Source organism: Bolinopsis microptera, chromosome 7, assembly GCF_026151205.1.
Source record: "Bolinopsis microptera isolate Bmic1 chromosome 7, MBARI_Bmic_1.0, whole genome shotgun sequence".
Classification (NCBI taxonomy): Eukaryota; Metazoa; Ctenophora; class Tentaculata; order Lobata; family Bolinopsidae; genus Bolinopsis; species Bolinopsis microptera.
In genome coordinates this window covers 15,012,836-15,038,446 of record NC_087078.1, presented here as the reverse complement: position 1 = coordinate 15,038,446, position 25,611 = coordinate 15,012,836, and the positions used below count along the sequence as shown (strand labels likewise).

Sequence of the window (25,611 nt, the reverse complement as noted above, 5' to 3'; positions counted from 1 at the left end):
CCAATGCGCGTTTTAAACTTTGACAGTCTATTACTCTAAGGCAAATAGAGTAATTATATTCATATTTTGTCAGCAATAAGATCACATTATTTTCTATTTAGTGTGAAAATATGAGCTAGAACGGACATAATCTCGCTGAGTTATAGCTGTTTGAAATTTATGATGAACGCGCGGGTGCCAATTGATAACAACTAAATGCTTTTGCGCGTAGTGCGCGTCGAAAATTTGGCAAAAACGCTTGCGGAGTGAAAATATTCAAACTTCGATAAAGTATATGATGTGGGTACTTCTCGGAAAGGAAAAATTTAGGCAAACACGATGTGACTATTTTTGGGTTGATTTAATACAACTGCAAAAAATTATTCAAACTTCAAGCAAAAAAGTCAAAATTTTTACCACTTTTTTGGATTTTTACCTCAGAACAAATAGAGGGATTTGTTTTATTTTTATACAATCTTGTGCGGCTGTCTTTTAGCTATCTTTATGCAAGTTTTGCCGACATGCCAACAAAATTAACTTGCTCAAAATATCAAAAAACATGGTTTTTTGGCCTATTTTTGGCCCAAAAATCGGTTTTTTGCGATTTTACCCCAGAACAATCAGTCCAATCATCTTAAAACCACTTTCAATCGATTCTACGGTCAAAAATACGTCTAGTAAGGTGTACCTGGGGTCCCTAACGTATCGAGCAGACAATGCCCGTAAGAGCCTCTACTATGAGTAAGAGCAAGTGTGTAGTTTGATTTAAGGGGGCAAGGTGGGGTCTTTATGAAAATTCTCTCGAAATTGACTTTATAGTCGTTTCTGATAGAGGGGAGTGATATCTATCAGCTATTTTTTGTCCCATGGAAAAATATTGTTCCTAGCCGAAATTATTGCCGGTCAAAGGTCAGCGCTTATGCTTAATTGTATTGCGCGAGCGATTTTCAATCGCACGCCCTGAAAATCGAGTCTAAAATTTATCTATCTTCTCCTACATTTTTTGAGCAATCAACTTGAAACTTTCAGGATATGTTTGAAGGATCATTTAGGAGATTCCGTTCTGTCAGAATTTTAAGATTGGCCTTAGAAAGTTTTAAAGTTTGGACCTCGTTTTTAGACGATTTTTCAGGTCCAAGATTTTCAAAATCGAATAAAAAATTTTCTAAGGCATATCTTAAAATTCTGATAAAAAGGAATCTCCTAAATGGTCCTTCAAACATATCCTGAAAGTTTCAAGTTGATTGTTCAAAAAATGTAGGAGAAGATAGATTTTTAGACTCGATTTTCAGGGCGTGCGATTGAAAATCGCTTGTGACGACCTTTGAGTTTGTGATGAACTTTGAGTTTGACCGGCAATAATTTCGGCTAGGAACAATATTTTCAACAGAAAATGTCTTTTAAAGTTCTTCTAAAATTCTGAAATGCATATCAGAATTCTAACTTTTATTTGGTTGAAAATTGGTTAAAATTTGAAGTAGGGCATGAACACAGTCAGTCAGACTGTAAACACTGTCTTATTGTGTCCACGTGGCTTTTAGTATTATAATTGAAAAAGTCCAATAAATTAAAATAAGGATTTAGTTCTATTTTCCAGTAATTTCCAGCAGCCTCAAATTTCCTCTTGTAAGCACCCGGTTCCGATCCGGCTAAATCCTTAATAAAGGGCATCCAGTCAGTGCTCTAAGTGAACAGTGAATTCTTGGTAACTTGTAATCTGTCATTGAATGTTAAAACCTAGATATATGTGAGATTTCTTTTATAACATAAAGAAAGGAGTCAAAGCAGGTACCCACACCAATGACAAAACAATGCTATGTATGAGCGTTGCAAGCAGAGGGTTCCTACTTGTGGCAATACCCGTTGCTAACGCCCTTAATACCAAGGATTGAAACAAAGGCCATTATGCCGTTTGAAAACCGATGGACATTATCCTCGGTTATATAGACGCCACGAACTTGTGAGAGCTGGGTTTTTGGTTTTATTTCTAGAATAATCTCTTTATTTGCGTTACGCAGGGCGCAGTAAATTCTTGGAATGGACGTTTTGATTTTATTCCAAGTTGTTTCTGGCTGTGTTCATACATCAGATAAATCAGCGAGCGTTGCTCGCAGAGCAGAAAATTTGTTGAGATTTGAGATAGGGTATGGATACAGTTAGTCGGACTGTAAATACGTTCCCGGGACCCGGTCCGGTAGCCAAACCCCCAGACCGGTCGGTTTCTAGCCAGAACGATATTTTATAAAGCCTACCCATATGATCTTAATGCTTTTATAGGGCGAATGAACGCAAAGTGAGCCGCTGAATAATCTATTAACTTGACATAAGTAAGTATAATAATATTCTGAAGAAACTTTGGTGTCAAGAAATCCATCAATTTCCATCATCTTGCACAACAAAAATCTGCTTCTGCTTGACTTGCCCAACCAAGATGACATAACCATCTTCAAAACATGTCACGAGACAGTTAAAACGTTTTTCCGTCACCAATCATCTTCTGATGAACTTATTTTAATCAATATATTATCTTTAATATTAATAATAACCACTGCATGGGGGCCTGCCAGTGCAGCGGTAAACTTAAAGTACGTGAACGTTGTGAGGTCAGCATGGCCAGCAGCCAGTAGCCCAACATCCAAGCTTATAAAGCAGCTGTTGCAAGTTAAATAAACTAACAAATACTCATTGTCGTGAAATTGAAATTGATATTTTCATTCCTGGCACAATATAATTGCCAATCTTAAAACATGTCACGACATTTGTTAAATCTTGAGTTTGCTTTGACCGTCCAGCTTTTCCATCACCACCTGTGTTCAGATGAGTATATTTGTACCATAATATTTGTATGAGTATATTTGTACCACCCACACAGTGCTTTCACCACTATGATTTAGTCTGTTGGCATGAAGGCTGCTGGTGATTTGGCATCTGCTACACACTATCACAAATTATAATTATTGTCGTGAAATTTAACGCAGCTGATTTTACTCCTAGGATTATGGGCCAACTTACAGCTGCCAGCACACAGTAGCAACTAGCTTTGTCTCCGGTTTTATTGATATTATAACTCTTAACACAGGGGCTCCTCTTTGTATTGTTATATTTATAACGCTTTGCAGATTGTTCAGCTACAGAGGGAAATTTGGAGCAAGTCCGTTTCAGCAGAGCATTAGCTGTAGATAAGTGATGACTCCACCCCATAGGTTCATAATGCTCATGTCAGCCGAGTAATCGTGGTATTTTTATATAATGCACGTGGTGAGTGGTAGCTAAATTTCAGCACAACAAAGTTTTTTTTTTCGATGAAAAAGGTGAAGATTTGACTTTGAGGAGGAAACTTGATTTTTTCAAAAAAATAGCGTCCTGATCAGTACACTGTGCCGAGGTAGCCCGATTTTGCATATATAGATTAGAAAAACCAGGTGTTACCAGTCTAGAATGAGTCTTAGTAAACTTAAGGTGGTTAAGCTGTAGCGGAATACTTGCGGCATGGTCTCCTGAGTAAAGATTTTAAGCTAAAATTAACCACTCCCTCATATTGTATGTGTTAACTGGGAGTTTCGTTTCACAGAGTGGTTGAAATTTCAGGATTTTCCAAGTAATAAGTTTAATTTCTGAGTCTCTCGTAAAGGCTGAGTGCATTCTTAAAAGAAATACTTTGAAACCTGGCAATATTAATTCAGCTGTAGAAATTATGCATCACACTTTCTGAGCGTGGATACTGTATTTTATTCTGTACTAATTATATTTCAATTCCTTATTTCCTAATTGGATTTTTTACTTTTGGTTATGTCACTACATTCTTAATCTTACGCTGATACTGACAGTATTGGTACGAAATAAGAATTTATAAATAATGTTAGGGGGTTTAGTTTCCTTAATGTTAATATCGTGTTGAAATCCGCCGAACAATATCTTTTCATAGAGCTACTCAGCTCGTTACTCTTGTAAAACACATATTATTTTCACCATTGCCTTGCCAGTAGTAATTTGAAGGCGTCATTGTTCTGCTAAAAACTTATAGTACGTTACACTAGCTGTAGGTTACACCTCCAGTTTGTATTACTTCAAATTAAACGCGAGTCCTATCAAAACGCCCCAATATTGCTCACCTGAACGGCAGTGTAAGCATCCCAATATTGCTCACCTGAACGGCAGTGTAAGCGCCCCAATATTTCTCGCCTGAACGGCAGTGTAAGCGCCCCAATATTTCTCACCTGAACGTCAGTGTAAGCGCCCCAATATTGCTCACCTGAACGGCAGTGTAAGCGCCCAAATATTGCTCACCTGAACGGCAGTGTAAGCGCCCCAATATTGCTCACCTGAACGGCAGTGTAAGCGCCCCAATATTTCTCGCCTGAACGGCAGTGTAAGCGCCCCAATATTGCTCACCTGAACGGCAGTGTAAGCGCCCCAATATTGCTCACCTGAACGGCAGTGTAAGCGCCCCAATATTGCTCACCTGAACGGCAGTGTAAGCGCCTCAATATTGCTCACCTGAACAGCAGTGTAAGCGCCCCAATATTGCTCACCTGAACGGCAGTGTAAGCGCCCCAATATTGCTCACCTGAACGGCAGTGTAAGCGCCCCGATATTGCTTACCTGAACGGCAGTGTAAGCGCCCCGATATTGCTTACCTGAACGGCAGTGTAAGCGCCCCAATATTGCTCACCTGAACGGCAGTGTAAGCGCCCCAATATTGCTCACCTGAACGGCAGTGTAAGCGCCCCAATATTGCTCACCTGAACGGCAGTGTAAGCGCCCCGATATTGCTCACCTGAACGGCAGTGTAAGCGCCCCGATATTGCTTACCTGAACGGCAGTGTAAGCGCCCCAATATTGCTCACCTGAACGGCAGTGTAAGCGCCCCAATATTTCTCGCCTGAACGGCAGTGTAAGCGCCCCAATATTGCTCACCTGAACGGCAGTGTAAGCGCCCCAATATTGCTCACCTGAACGGCAGTGTAAGCGCCCCAATATTGCTCACCTGAACGGCAGTGTAAGCGCCTCAATATTGCTCACCTGAACAGCAGTGTAAGCGCCCCAATATTGCTCACCTGAACGGCAGTGTAAGCGCCCCAATATTGCTCACCTGAACGGCAGTGTAAGCGCCCCGATATTGCTCACCTGAACGGCAGTGTAAGCGCCCCAATATTGCTCACCTGAACGGCAGTGTAAGCGCCCCAATATTGCTCACCTGAACGGCAGTGTAAGCGCCCCGATATTGCTCACCTGAACGGCAGTGTAAGCGCCCCAATATTGCTCACCTGAACGGCAGTGTAAGCGCCCCAATATTGCTCACCTGAACGGCAGTGTAAGCGCCCCAATATTGCTCACCTGAACGGCAGTGTAAGCGCCCCAATATTGCTCACCTGAACGGCAGTGTAAGCGCCCCGATATTGCTTACCTGAACGGCAGTGTAAGCGCTCCAATATTGCTCACCTGAACGGCAGTGTAAGCGCCCCAATATTGCTCACCTGAACGGCAGTGTAAGCGCCCCGATATTGCTCACCTGAACGGCAGTGTAAGCGCCCCAATATTGCTCACCTGAACGGCAGTGTAAGCGCCCCAATATTGCTCACCTGAACGGCAGTGTAAGCGCCCCAATATTGCTCACCTGAACGGCAGTGTAAGCGCCCCAATATTGCTCACCTGAACGGCAGTGTAAGCGCCCCAATATTGCTCACCTGAACGGCAGTGTAAGCGCCCCAATATTGCTCACCTGAACGGCAGTGTAAGCGCTCACTATCTCCTCCTGAGAAGCAGAGTCTATCTCCAGCGCTAGTGGTGTTGCTCGTGCGGGGTTGTGGTCACTCGACAACATCTCCTCCGTCATCTCTTTCAGGTGAGCGTTCTCCTGGGGGTTCATTTGTTAGTTAATTAGGGAGTTGAGAAGCTGGTTTTAGTTGTGGGTGGGCGACAATTGTCGGGGGGTCAATTGTCGGGGGGTCAATTGTCGCGGTACCTTAGTTGTTGTGGGATAATTGGTGTGCTGTTAGTAAGCCTCATTTATATAATATGAAGGGGCTGTTCAGAGATGATCATTTTCCGATAAGTTTAAGTGCAAAATGTAGGTTTTTCTTGTGAGTAACATCTAATTTAGCAGCTAACAGAAAACAGAATCAGCACCCGTTCATGTACAATGTAAATTGTAAATTGTGACAGAGTTGCCTCATGTCTGGACTCTTAGTACATAAGGTCCCTTCTACTGTAACAGTAATAATCACTCTACATAACGTCATATACTGTAGTGTATAGTGCACACCCACACCTCTATATTAAGTGACGATATTACACCGTGTAGTATCTTAGTATATCATCGTGTCAACTGCAAGTCTAATAAATAAATGTAAAGATGTAAGCAGACTACGGTTGCATAACTTTAAAATTCGCTAAATGATGATATTGCATAGGTGACAGTTACAAAACGGTGTTAAATCGGGAACCTTTGAACCATATAAATTTAAAATCAATATATTGAATATTCATTAGTGGGTTGAGGCAGACAAGTCACTATGAACGAAAAAAAGTTGTAGAAATTGCGTATCTCTAAACTATGAAATTGCCTTTCTGTAATGAAACTTGAAAGTTCGTTATCGATGAGAAGTGAGTGGCATGTCTTCGTGAGGCCATGCAGTTCTCAATTTGCGGTCACGTGGGACGACCCAACGCAAAATATATCATAAAGTGAGCACACCTGAAAGTCTGGTCGATAAAATACCGCTTAAAACCGCGATATCTCGGAATTCTCTGGCAGAAACGAGATTCCGGATTCGGCGTATATCGTGTACGCCCATTAATATTATGCTGTGGTCGACAAATTATTGGCTGCGGCGTGCAACACTTTCCTAAGAATTTGCTGCACGGCATAGTGATAACCTGATCAACAACCTGCTCATAAGAACCGATTTAGTCGACCAGTTTAGTATAGAGCGTTTCGAATTTAAGTGTTTGTTATATTAGCACATAATCAATAATAGTCTATTATAATATAATACTATGTTCCCATATAACAAGACAAATCTAGCAATGTTAAGTCTCCTATTTTTATTTATTAGATGCATTTTTTCTTTGCTGTCAATTTAGGTAGCAGTGTATAACAGTATAACAGAACGTTAATTTATTGACATGAGTCGTTCAACAAAGCAACTTTTTTTCGTCCCTGTTTGCACTTTCCTCTGTTTAGCTGACGTGGTTCCAATAGGTTGATTACGAACGCGAGAGGAAAGTCCTGCCAAGCGCCATAGGCGAGTTAGCCCAATCTTTAGTTCTGCAAGTAAAGATTGCCCCCTATCACAGATCATATCTTGATTCAAAAGCCATCGTAGGAAAGATTCCTTATTTCCCACCCTTTCCCCATTAATTACACCAATATCAGACACAGGACGATAACCACTTGCTGTTAGGATTATAAAGTTGTTCTGATCTTGATACAGGTCTTCACCAAAATGAACACTCATTAATATAGCCATTCTACAGCCAGCCTGATAATAATGGCGCACGGAGTATAGTAGTAGTAGTACTGTAGTATCAGACATCAGTATAGCCAAATTAGAGAACCTACCACTCATCCGCAGCAGCTCTTTCTAATTTGGGATATTTCCAGGAACCGGGTTTAACTGACGAATATATCCAGTTCAGTGCACTAAAAGTATTTAAAGTAAACCTGCATAATATGATTAGATATTCAATAACCAGTCTTGCGAAGTGCATCAGTAATCAGTAACTACTGCAGTGACTATTCAACCGTTTAGGGATCTGAGTGGAGCCCCGTGAATTTCGCTTTTATTGTTGATGCAGTGAGGAGGATCCGGACTGGTCTTAAAACCTTATTATTAAAAAAGTAGAGTATTTAGTGCATTGAACTGAGTCGGAGATACTAGATTATATTGGTACTTCACAACGGAAATAACCTCTGCTGGAGAATGTCCAGCAGAAATTCCATTTATTCAGAGCAGTTTGATGTTGTTTAGGTATGTTGATCCTAACCAACCGTACCCATTCCCCATTTAAACTTATCAGTTTTGACGTCAAATATTTGATGCGTTGGATTTGTTTTTATCACAATTTCACGGACGATGAGCCACCTTATATTTCTAATATCTATTGACCAATCAATGCACAGTTAAATCTTGATAATATACAAAATTCATCTTTATTGACATCCCTTTCACCCATTGTTCGAAGTTCTCTTATAGAACTCCAGTACGTGTTGAACTAGAGTCCAGGTAGCGCACTCTAGTTCGACAGAGTCCAGTTCAAGCTTTGTCGGACTACAGTACGTGTCGAACTAGAGTGCGTGTACCCTAACTTAAAATAAACAAAATCACCAATATCAGTCATCATGGATGATCCGATGAGAAACATTGAAGCGATTAAAGTATTGATCAAAGAGTTTGTCAATTCCCATTGTCCAACTAAAACAATAAACTACAGTCAATGACGTCAGAGAGAGAGAGAGGAAATGTTTATTTTAGTCCAGACCTAATTGAGCAGGTTATATGTCCTGACTCACCGTGTTTCTATAATGTAATATTATTTTCTAGGGTGTGCGGTTAATGTTCGTTTGTCCAGGAAATCGGTAATTTTTCTATTTTTATCTTGTGTTTCATGCATTGTTTTTGACACAGGCTAAACTTTGAAAATTTGGTTTAGTATGGTATGTAGTTGTGTACATGGAATATAGATTTTAAAGGAATTTCAGGCTATTTTATGTTGGATCTTTGTATACTGAGATAAATACACATTACACAAACATGGCGATCAATCTTTCGCCTAAAAGCGCAAAGAAGACCTCGTACAATGTTGATTTAGAGAATGCTGGTTTAAAAACTCATTTCTTTTCATTTCTTGTCGACTTTTTCGTTTAATTTTTGGAGTTATATCTGTAACTTTTCCATAAATCTTATGTTACAGCCGGGATAATTCTATTTTTATCGCGGCTTTTATATCAGGCCAAGCTATCAACAAAATAATAATGCCCAGCGCCAATCGTCATATCATTGCTATGCTCACGGTACTACTTTTGGATTGGATCCTACAATTGACACTAATCACTTGTCACAACTGTATTTGTTTCAGTGATTGCCGCGGAAATAGAACATAGCTGCATTTCTCTATCATAAGTGTGAAATCCTTAGTCGATAAGTATTCCACATATTTGTTTTCACTGATGAACACTTAGTGCTCGAGTTCTTAATACCCTTCTGGACACTTTCGTGCATTCTACAAATTATAAGGTTCATTTACGCATTTATTTGATAATTTGGATAGTCGGATCGAGCTAAATTTTATTGAATTGTGTTTGGCCATTCGAATTACGTTTGTCCTGAAAAATTAGAGTTATAGCTTTTCAGATGACCGAGATACGAAGCATAACGAGTTTCTTCATTACATGTGATCAGGTGATTGGCTTACTTAATCACGTGATAAGGTGACCCCGTAACTACCCCATTAAACATTATGGAAATCGTTGAGGCTGCCCAATTAAGGTGTCGTGTCACGGTGTCACATAATCACCCAATCAATTTTGCTAACGAGATTCTGATTTTTTCAGATCAGATGCAACATGTAATAATCTACCGTCTCTGAAAAAATTAGGCGTCCAGCATGTTCAGAGAGAACAATATATAGCTGTTTTAATAATGAATGGACGTGGTTTAAAATATTCGAATTTTCAAATTTTGACGACAAAATCCTCGAACCAGAAGGTACAGTATGCTATCAGCAAAGCAACAGCTCTCAAATATAAAATACAGCGGAGCTATAATTAAGGCCAACGTATGCCCAATGACTTTTGGCCCACCCTGTAGTTTCACATATATTTGGCGATAATTACCGTATAAATTACGCGGTGGTAGGTTGTGAACGATTCATAATTACCGCCGGTTTCAATACAAAGACAATTTTCTCCTTTGATAATTTGCGTTTAGGGGCAAATCAAACGATTTGCACGACAACTAAATTGATAATCGATCGTTTTACCATTACTATGATTTCGCTACTTCGTGTGAATCTAATTCCATTACTAATAACCTGTGGTATTGGTAACTCTATCTATTTCCATGAAAGATAGTCCACTTCAAAACTCTGCTTCAAGCATAAAATCCTTAGTCTGTGAGTCTACCAGATGTTTGTTCCGATTGCTGAACACTTAGCGCTCCAGTTCATGCGAGATTCGCCTATATTAAGGAACCTCTTTGTAATTCCTTTTTAGGAAATGTTAAGTAAAACAACCGCTCTCATCAACTGACGTTGTCAATTGGAGTTTAATCATCTTAATTGGTCCAAGGTTTGACCCGTTTGAGAATTTCGTAGACGCTGACGTAAATTGAATTTTATTCTCTGATTTTTCTTTCGGGCAAATCAGCCAGAGGATCAAAAACTCTGCTCTGTAATCAGTTTTGTTTGTTTCAAACTTGTTTTTACCATCTTGCTCAATAGATTTCTATAGCTCTTTTTATTTCGGAAAGCTCTTAGAGATCCAACTATTCATTAATTGTACTGTCACTAAATAAAGATATAACATGGTGTACAAAACACACTACAGCCCTACTTAACTTGCTTTAACCTTCACCACTATTTATTGTTGGTGGCTAGACGACGTTCAGACACTACACATAAAGGTCCATTTTAGTGAACATAATTTAATTGAGACTATTATGGGATATTGACAAAGGAAAATTATGCGGGATAAGCTTTACTGAGGGCTATATTCACGACCGGAGCCACTTAGACCTTTAATGGGCCTTTTAAATCCAGATTGGTGAGTACCATAATGTTGCAACGTCCCAAGTAATACTATTACTTACTCGTTTTTATAAGGTTGGTATTCTGTGCAATCGGGGGGGGGGGGGGGGGGGGGGTACCAATGGCATAAAATGGCATAAATGGCATACGTTTTATAGCATAAATGGAAATTTTTATTGGCCAATTCTCCATTTATGCCATGAATTTAGGTCTTCATATTTGACTTTAAATTCGCAAATTATTATTAGTACTTGAATGAGAGACATGTTTCATGCTTTATAACGCTTGGAATGATCGTTAAAGATTCATATGACAAATAAAGAAAATAGAAATGTATTATATCAAAAATGGCATAAATGGCATACGTTTTATGGCATAAATGGAAATTTTTATTGGCCAATTCTCCATTTATGCCATGAATTTAGGTCTTCATATTTGACTTTAAATTCGCAAATTATTATTAGTACTTGAATGAGAGACATGTTTCATGCTTTATAACGCTTGGAATGATCGTTAAAGATTCATATGACAAATAAAGAAAATAGAAATGTATTATATCAAAAATGGCATAAATGGCATACGTTTTATGGCATAAATGGAAATTTTTATTGGCCAATTCTCCATTATGCCATTTATGCCATTGGTACCTCCCCGTGCAATCTAAATATTGGTGAAAACAGCCCACATCACAGTTCTTCTAAAATCTCATTCTATTAGAAAAGTGTTTAACAAACAACATTCATAAACCTGCAGCTCTGCAGGCATTATTCGCCATAACCCCTAAACACTGTAAAAAGCACACCAAAAAACCTCCAAATCATGATCTGCCGACTATCACGATTCACGTGTACCTAGCCCCAGATAATGGCTGCACATCAAATTACCGGGTAGAAGGTACTGGTAGACGCATTGTATTAGTCGCTCCTCCGTACCACATAAGGTACACTTGTACTTAGTAGCTGAGATCCTTGCTTCCTTGCCACATCCAAATTTGAGAAGCGTTTTGTCGGTTATTTGACCACAATTTAAGCTACACAGCTCGGACGTAGGATTTGTGCGACTTCTAGAAGAATTGCTAGTTGCTACTGACAAATTGTGAAGTGGTTATTGACTTTAAAGTTTGAGGTCATGCCTTATGTCTATATAATTACTGCCTTTAAACGTTTGAACACTTTGAAATAAAAATTGTGCGAGGTTGTTTAGCGATTTTAACAGTTTCCCAGCCCTCATGGAATTCAAAATTGTGCATGGCTCATGTGCGGATTGGAACTCTGGTCCTAGGTATCATGTTAAGCTAAAGAACCGTCGTGTGGATTATCATTCGGCTATATTTCAGTTACTCTTCCAAGTTGAAGTAGTTTTTAACCATGATGCACCTGTGTCCTGTAGGCTATAATAGCTGGTATCCCTAAAACCATTATGATATTGGAAGCTACAATAGCACTGATAACTATTTCAGGAGCGAATACGGGTAACCGTAACAAAACAACACCCCAACCAAAACTGCTTTGATACCCCAGCCTAGCATGATACAGTGCCGTCTGATGTGAAGTGCAAATTAGTGCGACTTCTTGCAGGTTTACCAAGTTTCCCGTAGCCATCGACTTTAGTGGAATGTCTACGTATATCGACTTTAACCGCTGGCATATTTTGGAATAACTTGTGTGTTAGGTCGTGTAGTTATTTTAAAACATTTCTGACCTCATTGAGTTTAGAAGTGACGACTGCTCATTCGCTCATTGAAGCTCTCGTCCTAGGTTTCATAATATGGAGCTCAAGACGTAAATAACCATTCATTCGCTAGATATCGATTATTTTTCAACTATGATGTTTAATTTGTAAATTGTAAGTAAGTGAGTATATGCCTTTCAAATATGCACTGCAACTGTTACTGGATGATCGATTATCGGTACATATTTGTAGTTATATTATAATATCGATAACATCGTTTATTTTATTTCTTTACTTATTGTGAGCATTAATATTAAATATTGATTAATATTGCTCAATATTGATTGATTTTGATTGGCTTTTAATCAAATTATACTCTGTGCTTTATTTTTGAACTAATTTAAAATAAAATGACGTTATCAAGCAATTTTTTAAATCTTATTATCAAAATTGATTGGGTAACGACACTGTAATTCTGCTTTCTCCAGCAGATTTACTGACAACCCAATCAACTGATCTCACGTAATGAATAAATTACAGACTTTATCATGTTTATTGTTTATCATGTTTATGTTGGTCCTATACTTTACTTATTTTACAATAAGCCGTACAGATACGGAGGGCTCGTCCCAACTGTCCAATAATCTATATTGGATCTCTAAAAGAGCTCCCTTGCTATTTTATTTCGCCCCAGTTTAACCGATCTTTAGAGTATTAGGATTAGTATATTATGGAACGTAGATTAAGCCTTCAAGTCTCCCTGATCATGATTCTTAGTCTATTTAAATAAAGTACACAAACATAGCGATCAATCCTTCGTCTCAACGCCTGATTCTAAGAGGTGACATTTACCATACAAACGCCCCCCCCCCCCCCCCCCCCATACAAACACTTGCACTGTAATCTAAATAATATTACCGTCATTTATTTATAAATACTAATTTAGCGACTCTTTACTTTAATTTTTACATCAAAATTTAATATTCTAAATAAATCATTCAGTTTCTTTTGAAATTTTCCAACAGATAAGTAGAGTATTATATACACTATACGTATATTATACATTTATAATCGGAGTAAGAAGTTCATACGCCCGCAACGGATGATGTGTAACCGGTATTTTCTCTGACGATATTCTCTGACGATATTAGGATTCATTATTATAATTCATGATTAATAGCATCGATTAATTTCTAAATTTTATGCCAAAAAGTATTTTTATCTTTAATATGTTATTATTACCTAAAGTACATATTAAACTATTAGGTATGTATCCCACATAATACATTTTTTGGACGAGAAGGGATCTTTGTCGTTCTAAACATATTCGTCATTCAGTTTAGATAGATATCGTTACCTTAGTATTGCTGAATGCTGTACAACTACTACAGATATCTTTAACGTTCAGAACAGATATACACATAATATTAATGTTCAGAATAACGTTAATGCAATGTTGGAGCTCAACTAGCTTGTGTTTGAGCCACGAGGTCGTTTAGGTCATTAACGCTTGAGATAAGAACATTAAATGTCTAACTCAATCCTTAATGTTATTTTAAAGTTATTTAACCACTCCTACAAGTTACACGTAATCACGGCACGCCTGCTCGCGTCCGTTAATATATCCTGTCCAATGTGCCATTTTTGTGTTAGTCAGTAGTACTAGTAGCGTATTATTGTGGTTTGCCTTGAAACTTAAGCATACTACTTTGTCTTTCAACCATCATATTTTGCAGGAGCCGGGGTCTTTAATCGAATGGCAAAAATGGCGAGAAAAATTACTAAATCATGTCTTTATTTGTCGCCAATTTTACTAATAATGGCATATAGATTTATATGGCAAATGTAGCGATGACATTCAACGGCCATCCCCGCCAATTTTATTCTTCTTGACTAAAACTGCAATTCTTCGTTTTAGTTATAATTATTAACATTAAGTTAGTTATTAACATTCAGTTATATGACGTGCAGATTGTAATTGAAATTAATCTGTGTTCTAACCGTTGACTGATAGAAGTTAGAACACCTGTCATCAGATGTAATATCCATTAAATCCATCGAGGCGTAGCAATCTCAATGTAGAGATGAGATAATCACAGATAATGACTGGCTCATCAAAGGAACACATTATCCATTATACAGGGAAGGAGCCTAGTAACCTTCAGTACAGTAAGCCTCCACACTCCACAGGTTCCAAGTACTATGTTACAAGTACGACTGGTGCTGCTGCTGCACCGTATTGCATATATTCAAAGGTAATGTTAAGTAGGCTATCAGGGTCCCTGATTGCTGACAAATCGTTTAAATCTAGACGTGTGTCAGATCTCAGACATATAATAAAACGCTTAATTTCACGGAGCACCTGATTCTCACAATCATGTGGCGTCTGGACTAGACGGAGCTGAATTGTAGCCTGGCGCCTGCTAGCTGACTTGTAGCCTGCAGCGCATCCTTAGTATCGCACCTACCTCCTATATTCTTATATTGGGTACGAGGTACCTGCTGTTTCCTAGCTATTTATACACAGCACGTGGGAGTGGAGTGTAGAGATTGATTTCCGTAACGAACACCACCAACCATTTAGGGCTGGATAATCGATATTCGCACAATTTCTTTGAACTTATATTTAAATAGTGTCCCTCGTACTTATACTGTCTGTTACTTACAGCTTATTTCATTCCATGGTATTGGTGAATGAAAGATTTTGGGGGAAATGCGCACGTGAGCACTTGAAGGAGACAAAGCTCCGGTGCTAAAAGCTGGGTATTGACTGCTATCTCTTCCATCATTCTGTCTTAAGTCAGTCTGACTCGTGAATGGATAATTTACCAATTCATTGGCCAGTCAGGAACAAAATTATTCAGATAAAGAGCACGTTGTGTTATTAATGAGAATCTAGATCGAGCTTATTCATTCAAATCTCACTTCTGAGATTTTCATAACAGCACTGTTACTGAGATCTGTGAGATTAATTGCCCAACAAATCTGCCTGATGTTGGAGACGTGGCTAAGGATTGGGTTAAATAGAGAAGATTATTCGTTGCATAAAATTTCTACTGACCAGATAGTCACAATTTTAACCTGCATTAGTTAACAGTACGATACTGAGTACTGACCCAACCGAGAATACCATACCCGATGAGTAAATAACATTAAAGCTGATTCTTTGCTGGTCTGTAATTTCAGTTTTGAAAACAATGGTTGTTGTCTTCATCTGAATAATTGCACCTTAAAATGTCACGTGGTAACTACAGCGAAGTACCATTCAGTCATTACTCGACATGAACCAGGTGACATGTTGGGACGAGCTTTCTAAATGTCTCCAACAGCTGTCGTTGTATTCTTTAGTTCTTTACGTAAAGCGGCCATTTCCGTGACATTTACTATCACTGTAACAGTTACTGTAACAGCTGCAGTTACGATAACATTGTTGCAGTCATAATTCCAGCTATTATAGTTATAATAACTGTTACAATCCCGGTTGTAATCAATTTTGTAAGAACCATTTCTAGACGGTAAAAGCCCCTGTTTCAGTTTCAAGCGGTGTGTTCTGAAGGGTATCAGAAAGTCTGAGGTTTTCAATTTTTTTATTTCGATGAAACTTCAGAGACAATTAGAGAGGTTCTAGTCGGACAGGTCTAGACATTACGCATCTCGTGCCAATGACACAGGATTGTCGTCATCTTTAAAAGTTTAAAAACTGCAGATTCTTGGTTGACTTCATTTCCGTCCCTTCATTTCCATTTTAACGCTCATTTATTGGCTAAGATTTCACACACATTTTCTATTCGCATGCGTATTGCGCTAGCTTTATTCGATGAACTGTTTCTTAAAATTTCTTTACAATTTCAACCAAATCTATATAGCTATATGGTCTGTTTCCTAGTGGCTGATGTTCACGACTCAAAGTGTATCTTACTATGCCACAGCTGTACAATATAATAGTGGGCAAAATAGTTCCGACACCAGACCGCTATTTGTGTTCTTGATTTGTCGCTGCTGCGATCTGGTCACAGCTGTAACGTGTCACAGCTGTCACGTGTCACATCTGTCACGTGTCACAGCTATCATGTGTCACAGCTATCACGTGTCACAGCTGTCACGTGTCACAGCGGTCACATGTCACAGCTGTCATGTGTCACAGCTGTAACGTGTCACAGCTATCATGTGTCACAGCTGTCATGTGTCACAGCTGTCATGTGTCACAGCTGTCATGCGTCGGACCACTTTAGCTCTACTTTCCCATCAATGTTAAAGTTTATGAGACCGTTAATCAATCAAATATTACCAGGTTATGCCATCTTCAAACGTTACCTTCAGCCCCAACAGCGCAGCTGACATAACTGTAGGAATAATCCTGACGCTATGTATTGCCATCGGTCTCCCAGCCAACATGGTTGCTTTCACCCACTTCGCCCAGAAAAAGTCCCATAACCCTAACTCCTCCTTCTTCACCCGGATGTATTGTGTAATCAGCTTTATTGACTGTCTTATCTGTGTTAAACACTTCCCTGTTATCCAGAGCATGTTTAACCAGCGCGGCTCCTCAGACCCACCCTCAAACCCACCCTCAGACCCACCCTCAATCCTCCTCTTCCACGACCACTACTTCTGCAGCATCTGGTTCATGGTCACAATGTGTACTATCATGGTATCTGTGTTTTGTATCCTGATGCTGTCCCTGTCGCGGTACATCTCATCAAGTACCCCCAGACCAAGCTGAGCCTGAAGTGGCTCTCACCCTGGGTGCTTCCCCTGCTCTGGGCCCTCATTATCATTGTTGTCATGTGCGGACTGGTGGCTGTAGACTTTGTTGCCATCTTCTATAACAAGAATAAAGGCGTGTGCGTGATGTATGGAAGTGTGCCGGAGTTTAATTTCACGAACATAACAAACGAAACTGTGCTCACAAAGAAGATGATGGGGAGAGATATGAACAAGAAGATAGCCTGGAGTTGTGCTTTGGCTGCTCCTATGCCGTTTATTATGATATGTGTTGTTCTATCACTCAGACATCTTAAAATGGTAAGAGTATATTAGTTAGTATTTACTTCCAACTTGTTACCAAAATCTTTCTCCTTTTAATGCCGATCTTGATCTTCCTCCTTTTCTATGAAAAACAGTGTTGTTCAACCTATGTCTCCTATTTTTTAGACTATGTAATATCTCTCTTTGACAGTTGGTATTTCAGGCTCGAGTGAGAGCGTTAAACACGCGCGGGGGACACAAGGCCCACTCAAACGCCTCCACCACCGTCATCATATTCACTCTCGTCTACGTTATCTGTAACTTCCCCATGTTGGGATACCTCGGCTACCTCAAATACCTCATCTCAAATACCATGAGTGACTGGGACGACTGGAACAAGAACAGTGAGGCTAAACCACCCTATGTTAACGAGTCAGCAGGAGAGGGCTACTACTACATGTTGTATTATGATCATCTCTACAACGATGTTTACTCCTCTTTTGAGCGATATTACGCGTGGATTGCAGTGTTTGACGTGCCAACAGCACTGAACAGTATGATCAACCCTATAATATACTACTGGCGAATGAAGCCTTTCCGGGACTACATCCACCACCGTATACAAGAGATGACGTCATCACATAACTCTGACCCCACGAAGAGTCGTAACAATGAAAGTGGTATGCCTAACAGAACTACAGCTACTCCTAAACTTTCAGTTAATACGACACGGAAGGGGGTTCAGAGTATCGGCACACCTAACAGTTGCAGAGGGATGGGGCCCGATACTGCGAACAGAGCGGCCAGGAAAAGGGACATTTCTTTAGAGAGATCGGATGATATTGTTGGAGATAGCTGTGGCAATGTTTGAAAAATGCTGTTTTTGCTGTGAATATGTTCTTATTGGCTAGTAAACCAATGTTAGATTGTGATTAATATTTGTGATTAAATGCAGTACAACGATAGGAAATCCTGCTAGAATGCCCCAAATTTTATGAACCAATATTTTTGATTTGCTGATTTGCTATTTAGTTTTTTCAATCTAAATTCTGCTTTTTTCTACCAGTATCATAAATTGATAAAAAGAGTAAAAACGGTGCAATGAATAAGAATTACTGACCTCTTGAATCCGGTCAACTTTTCCCTGCAGTCGACCTATAATAGTATCTGATCGTTTTCTGGTGCTGAGTTCCTCAATTTCTTGGTTCAGGGCATGTATCTCGTCCTGTAATTCTTTAGCCACCTGAATAGTTGTATTTCAGAGTATTCAGAATAACACTGCTTTTAAGAGAGAAAACTCTTGGACGTAATTGTGAGGTTTGATCACATTGGCACAGTGGTACTAAATAAACCCAGAAATAGATGTCCTAAATGTAATGGTAGCACCAGGTGTTGAGGTACGACCCAATAACTGAGCCGGAAATGTGAGGTGCTACAATATCTCAGTCATTAGTCAGTGGAACAGCTAGAACTACTATAACATAATACTCATTAGTAGAAGTTATAAAGTGCTATATTGTAGGAATCATATGAACTGTAAACTACTGTAACATGTGTTAGTCAGTACTTCAGTAGAGACTAAGCTTAAGAGGTGCTAAGTGACTGAAACTCTCGTTGCTAAGTGACTGAAACTCACGTTGGTATGAGATAGACGCCCCTTTTCATTAGCAGTCTGCAGCTGCTCAATCTCATGATCCTGGTGAGACGAGATAGCTAACATCTCGTTGTATTTGGTTTCCCACATTGCTTCCTATTATGTATAATTTGTGTTAGATTAAGTGAAATTTATTGATAATATAAAAGTCCGTAACTTGAGCGAATAGCCTTTTCTAGGCGGCCAAATATCCTGGTAGACTATCGATAATTTGGGCCCTAATTTTAAGTGAGTAAACAGCAAAGATAAACCATTCTAAATGCAAATGCAACACGCAGCCTAAATATAATCAGCAACTCATCCATCAAAACGAAACCCTTAATAGTAAAAGACACATCTAAAAAGTTAATTTTAAGGCGGCAGTAAATGCAGCAACTGAAGCTGAAAGACCACACTCGCAATATATAAAATGCTAAAGTTGGCAGGGTTGCAGTACTCAATGAGATTCCGTGTAAACTATTGAGAACCAGCTGTTTTAAATCGAGCGGACTGAGAAAATCACAGATTGAGTGAGAAGTTAAGAGTAAATTAAGAGTAGATTAAGAGTAAATTGAAAGAGTATTGGTGCGGAAATGCGACAGTTCGATTAGCAGATCGATGGAAATCGTTTAGAATTCAGATTCTCCAATCCACCATAATAGTAGCGGTTACGATTTTTCACTGATATCTGTTTTCACAAAAAATTAGATAACACACACATAGATGGGGAAATAAATGAAAAGTTATTTTCAGTGAATTGAACAGCCAACTTCAAATCTCACCCACAATACGCATACATACATACACGAAACAGCAACAAAAAACCACTGTACGAACAACACAATATGTCACGTGACACGTGACACGTACACACATACCTGTTCTTGACTGTCGGCCCACACTTCCCGTAACCGTACCACCTCTTCTGTCAGCTTGTCTTTAACCTTGAAATAGGACTTAGTTGAGAACAATACATATTGGTGCTGTTTTATTTGAGGTAGATTCGTAGAATTAAGTCGACATGTGTTATTGTGTTTGGGTGTGAGCCGATAAATTTAAGAAAGTGTGAAATAAGAGAAGGTAAAAACCTCATGCGAGTGTTTGATTTCATCCTCATATTTCCTGAGTTGAAGTGAAAATGAGTGTCTCTCTGATTCTATTGAGTCCCGTAATCCATCAAACTTTTCCTGAAATCAGATATGATTTTAATTCGACGACAAGGAAAGAAATTGTGTCCGGCCCTGATCTTAGTCTTGGCTCAAATCAAATCTTCAGAATTAACCATGTGCGAACGATTATACTCTTCATATCACGCGCGCAGCATAAATGCTTTCCCTGAATTTACGCAACTTTAATCATCAAAACTACCTTTGCGCGCTACACAATATTTCAGATTCTTGCGACCTTTGTCCCTTTTCGACCATAAAATTAGGGCTATCGAGGAACAGAAATAATTACAGAAGGCAAAATTATCACAATCCCCTTGGATCAACACAATCGAATTAAGCAACACTGAATATTTACCGATAACTCTTGAATAGCATCGTTTTTTGTCCGTTCTGACTTCTTGGCAGAGATGTCGAGGTCCCGGTAAATCTCTTCTAAATGTAGCACTCTGAACAGGTGTCGGAATAAACAAAGCTTATTGTCGGTGTTAAATATATATTACACAATTCATTTACAGAGTGGACGCGATGTGTAATATTGTTATTCAAGGGGCATTTCTTTTATTAGAACAAGGGCAAAAGTTGTGGTGTAAGTGGGGTCCGCGCCGGACTCTACGGCGTAAGACTCTACAGCGTGAGACTTAGGGTTAGGGTTAGGGTTAGGGTTAGGGTTAGGGTTAGGGTTAGGGTTAGGGTAAGGGTTAGGGTTAGGGTTAGGGTTAGGGTTAGGGTTAGGGTTAGGGTTAGGGTTAGGGTTAGGGTTAGGGTAAGGGTTAGGGTTAGGGTTAGGGTTAGGGTTAGGGTTAGGGTTAGGGTTAGGGTTAGGGTTAGGGTTAGGGTTAGGGTCTTACGCCGAATAGTCCCGGACCCGTTGTAAGTAGTAAAGTTGTAATGCAGTATTACACAGCTGGATAATGTATGGCTTGAGAAAGCTTTTAAGTCCGAACTTTGAACAGACTAGTAGAGTAGTAGTATTAAATCAGGAATAATCCACAATATTACTCGGATATTAAAGGAAATAAATCTAGTCCAGACCATGTGAATACTGTCACGAAAAGAAGAACAATCGGCAAATTCCAAGAAATCTAGCGCACGCTTACAGGCCTTATAAGGTATAATAGATCACTAGACAATATATTAAATCATTTAATTCACTTGTAAGATTTAAGAAAGTGATCTTTAAGACAGAACCCCATTAAAGTTTACACCATCACGTAGTCCTATAACAGTTCCCTGATAAAAGTATTACACCAGTAAATGAGAGAGAGGGAGAGACGCAGCACATGGTTTCATGACCTTCTCAACGGATATTATACGTCAACCTAATATTGGCACTTAAAAGGGCAGCTAAATATAATTGCATATATAATTATAATAGGACTAGGGGAGCAAAGAGCTCGATATTAAAGGGTATTTAAAGTGAGATAGAGAGCACAGAACAGGGTAGGGTAAGAGAGACGCTGTCAAGTTATCGTAGGGTGAATTGTCTGTACTGTCAAGTTTATTGGGCGGAACCGCAGCTTGGTTGCGTGAAAACCAAGGGTTATTGAACTATGGAGTCGTGGGTGTCTTTTAGTATGACGTTACAAAATTATTTTGGCTTTAAAAATATGGTGAGGTAGCCTCAAACAGAAGTGAACTAATGCCTATTCTCGTGCTGCCTTAGCTGCTTATCTCTGGTTATTATCATTTTGGCATTCTCCACATTCCACTTGCCACTTTACCACCTTCATCTTCACATGGTTTTCCGGCATCCTCTTCCTGGAGGGTGCCACACACCAGAGGCAGGCAGAACATTTTCATGATATCCTTTTGTGGGCCACATATGTCCGACAAATATTTTAAAACTTTTAAAAATAAAAATGTGAAAATGCAATAGACCTACCTGTAAGCTGCAGATTTAAATATCGGGCAGCAGCAAAACATTAGGACGAGCAAAACTGAATGAGGAAACGAGCGAAAATGTCTCCCGAATACTTGGGTTTCACGTGACTAATATACTGTTATCTTACTGGGTATTTGAACTTGTTTATAGCAATCAGCATCGGCAATTAGTGCAAATCACTTCGCCCCGGTGACAAAATACTAAATTATTCCTTTCTTAGGATTTCTTGGTGACGTTCTGTCTCATTCTAGTTTAATAGATCATAATTATCATCACCTCAACTTCCAGTTGTTCCTTGCTTAAACTAAGTAGCAGTATATTGTAAGAAATACAACTGCCGTGAGGGTAAATAATTTAGCGTCAAGTATTTACGATCATTAGGGCAACTAATCAAGATGCATAATCAATAATCATCATTAATTATGCTTATAAATCAGTATAGTTCATAATTACTCACAATTAGTATCCAAGATTTTGACAACCATAATATTATGTATGATGCCTGCCTTCAACGAGTATTAATTTAACGAGTATTAATTTGAGTATGTCCTGATCTTAAGCGATTATCGACCAATCATGCTTATACCCAGACTCTAGCTTCATTTATCTAAAGTGGTGTACATTTTACATATCTGCAGGAAATATGTTTTCACAGCAATCAAGGACAGTGTATCAAACTCATTGTTCCTCGTGCAGCATTCCATGCTGGGCAAAGATCTTTCAGTGTTATTGGATCAAGAATTAACAACACTCTGCCGGCAATAGTTAACATGTGTTTAGAATTGATTTAAAGACATACATAATATTCATTATGTATGTTAAAGACATACATAATATTCATAACATATAATGCTTTTGGACACGAAGGGAAACACACAACGTAAGGCTTGAAATCTTCGTAAAACTACATCATTAGAGCCTCAAATTATTTGTTATATACTATATAGTGGTGTTGAAAGTATTAAAATATTCATAACATGATTTGTTGAAGCTCTACAGCTAGCATGGTGACATTCGTGTGGTGAGTATTATTAATAAAATATAGCACTACTAGTACAGCTAGTAGAAGTCGTAGTAGTAGCATTTTTAATCATTTATTATGATTTTCTTAATATGTAAGATACTGAAAGTTCACTTACTTTTCATGAATTTCTAGTTTTTCATTCCTCAATTTCTCAATCAAATTCTTCTTATCTCCAAGATCAGTTTCCAACCTGACTACCTGAACAAACACCGAGGTATAAAATATACCACAATTTCAGCTCTGTGATTAACGTAGCACAAATATTTTGGCAACATTCCCAAATGCCCAAGTATGACATTCTTCATTACCCTGATAACGCCAAATCCGAAATTGGCTGACGTATCCTATCGACAGGTTTAAAATCAGCCATCCTCCAATAATTATACAGAATTGAATGCTTCTAAATAAACCCAGATATAAAAGGAGAAAACCAATATAGCCCAAATATCCAGTAGCCCAGTATATCGAAACCCAAATTATGTATTAAAAGACGGGTCACCAAAACACGGAAATGTGCAGTATTGAATACCGGACCCGCAATAATTGTAGTAGTGATATTATTTATTTTGGTAGAGGAATGAATACACAGGTATGACAGACTGTCACGTAGCAAAGTAAGATTACCTTTTTAGAGAGATCCTCTATATCCTGCCTGAGATCTTCCTCAACAGTGGGGTCTGGATTGCTTACAATAACTGGTGCTGAGCTCCTTTTCAGTCTGAAATCACAATAATTAATTAACTACACAGTTCAGGATCACATGGAGCTGACTACATTAATGTATCGAGCATTAATGTATAATGAATATTGTATAATATGCTTTATGATTGATCTTGAAAGTGATAGTATTACAAAATTCATTATAGGTAAGCTGTACTTGTACTGTAAGCTGGTCCCAAGTTCGGATGCTATCATTGAGTTCTTTTTATTTCAATAACTCTACTTAGTTATCGACTATAACTACTGATTAATGTTTGTAGTCTCTGTACTTAAGTTATAACTTCATCAGCTGGTATGACCGACAAATTAAACTAATAAGGAATTAGCCCTTTAAGTTTTAACGTGGAAAAGTCAGTTTGTTATCAACAACCAAGAGCGCAACTTGGGAGTTAGGGCGCTAAGGGTTAGGTGACTGACATTTCCAAACTAGCAACTATTTCTCGAGTGTTGCACAACCATATTTGAAGCTGGCAGCAGCAAATAATGCCCAGTATATGGAGTGAACTGCTGGACAGTTGTAGCTGTCCAGTAGCTAAATTGTGTCGAATATGGAGACAGGAGACATGATGCGGGGGAGCTCAGTCATTTGACACACTATTTAAACTTCTGATTGGAGATCTCAGCTCTTTACACTGACAAGCCCTGGGAGATTGTACAGCACAGTGTGCAGCACAGTGTGCAGCACAGTGTGCAGTACAGTGTGCAGCACAGTGTGCAGCACAGTGTGCAGTACAGTGTGCAGCACAGTGTGCAGCACAGTGTACAGCACAGTGTGCAGCACAGTGTGCAGTACAGTGTACAGCACAGTGTGCAGTACAGTGTGCAGCACAATGTACAGCACAGTGTGCAGCACAGTGTGCAGTACAGTGTGCAGCACAGTGTGCAGTACAGTGTGCAGCACAGTGTACAGCACAGTATACAGCACAGTGTACAGCACAGTGTACAGCACAGTGTACAGCACAGTGTGCAGCACAGTGTGCAGTACAGTGTACAGCACAGTGTGCAGTACAGTGTGCAGTACAGTGTACAGCACAGTGTGCAGCACAGTGCAGTGTACAGCACAGTGTACAGCACAGTGTACAGCACAGTGTGCAGCACAGTGTGCAGTACAGTGTACAGCACAGTGTACAGCACAGTATACAGCACAGTGTACAGCACAGTGTACAGCACAGTGTACAGCACAGTGTGCAGCACAGTGTGCAGTACAGTGTACAGCACAGTGTGCAGTACAGTGTGCAGTACAGTGTGCAGCACAGTGTGAAGCACAGTGTACAGCACAGTGTGCAGCACAGTGTGCAGTACAGTGTACAGCACAGTGTGCAGTACAGTGTGCAGCACAATGTACAGCACAGTGTGCAGCACAGTGTGCAGCACAGTGTGCAGTACAGTGTACAGCACAGTGTGCAGTACAGTGTGCAGCACAGTGTACAGCACAGTATACAGCACAGTGTACAGCACAGTGTACAGCACAGTGTACAACACAGTGTGCAGCACAGTGTGCAGTACAGTGTACAGCACAGTGTGCAGTACAGTGTGCAGTACAGTGTACAGCACAGTGTGCAGCACAGTGCAGTGTACAGTACAGTATGCAGCACAGTCTGCAGCACAGTCTGCAGTACAGTGCACAGCACAGTGTGCAGCACAGTGCACAGCACAGTGTGCAGCACAGTGTACAGCACAGTGTGCAGCACAGTGTGCAGCACAGTGTGCAGCACAGTGTGCAGCACAGTATGCAGCACAGTGTACAGTATAGTGCACAGCACAGTGTGCAGCACAGTGTGCAGTACAGTGTCAAACAGCACAGTGTACGGTAGCA

The 25,611-nt window shown here is 39.4% G+C and overlaps 2 protein-coding genes across 2 annotated transcripts in view; one reads left to right on the top strand and one right to left on the bottom strand.

The window, feature by feature from the left end:
* LOC134817729 (rab11 family-interacting protein 4-like) overlaps nt 1–25,611 on the bottom strand; it is a 45,718-nt gene that overhangs the window by 4,874 nt on the left and 15,233 nt on the right. Inside the window, exons 6-13 of the mRNA XM_063826974.1 lie at nt 23,700–23,793; nt 23,191–23,273; nt 20,525–20,615; nt 20,089–20,187; nt 19,879–19,944; nt 19,004–19,117; nt 18,488–18,610; nt 5,702–5,836 (exon numbers count right to left, since the gene is read on the bottom strand). Of these exons, the coding sequence (XP_063683044.1) occupies nt 5,702–5,836; nt 18,488–18,610; nt 19,004–19,117; nt 19,879–19,944; nt 20,089–20,187; nt 20,525–20,615; nt 23,191–23,273; nt 23,700–23,793 (805 nt within the window). The remainder of the gene's footprint in view (nt 1–5,701; nt 5,837–18,487; nt 18,611–19,003; nt 19,118–19,878; nt 19,945–20,088; nt 20,188–20,524; nt 20,616–23,190; nt 23,274–23,699; nt 23,794–25,611) is intronic.
* LOC134818627 (uncharacterized) lies at nt 16,689–18,411 on the top strand. Its single transcript, XM_063828266.1, has 2 exons — nt 16,689–17,424; nt 17,591–18,411. The coding sequence occupies exons 1-2, from the start codon at nt 17,185–17,187 to the stop codon at nt 18,236–18,238; spliced, it is 888 nt and encodes a 295-aa protein (XP_063684336.1). The 5' UTR covers nt 16,689–17,184; the 3' UTR covers nt 18,239–18,411.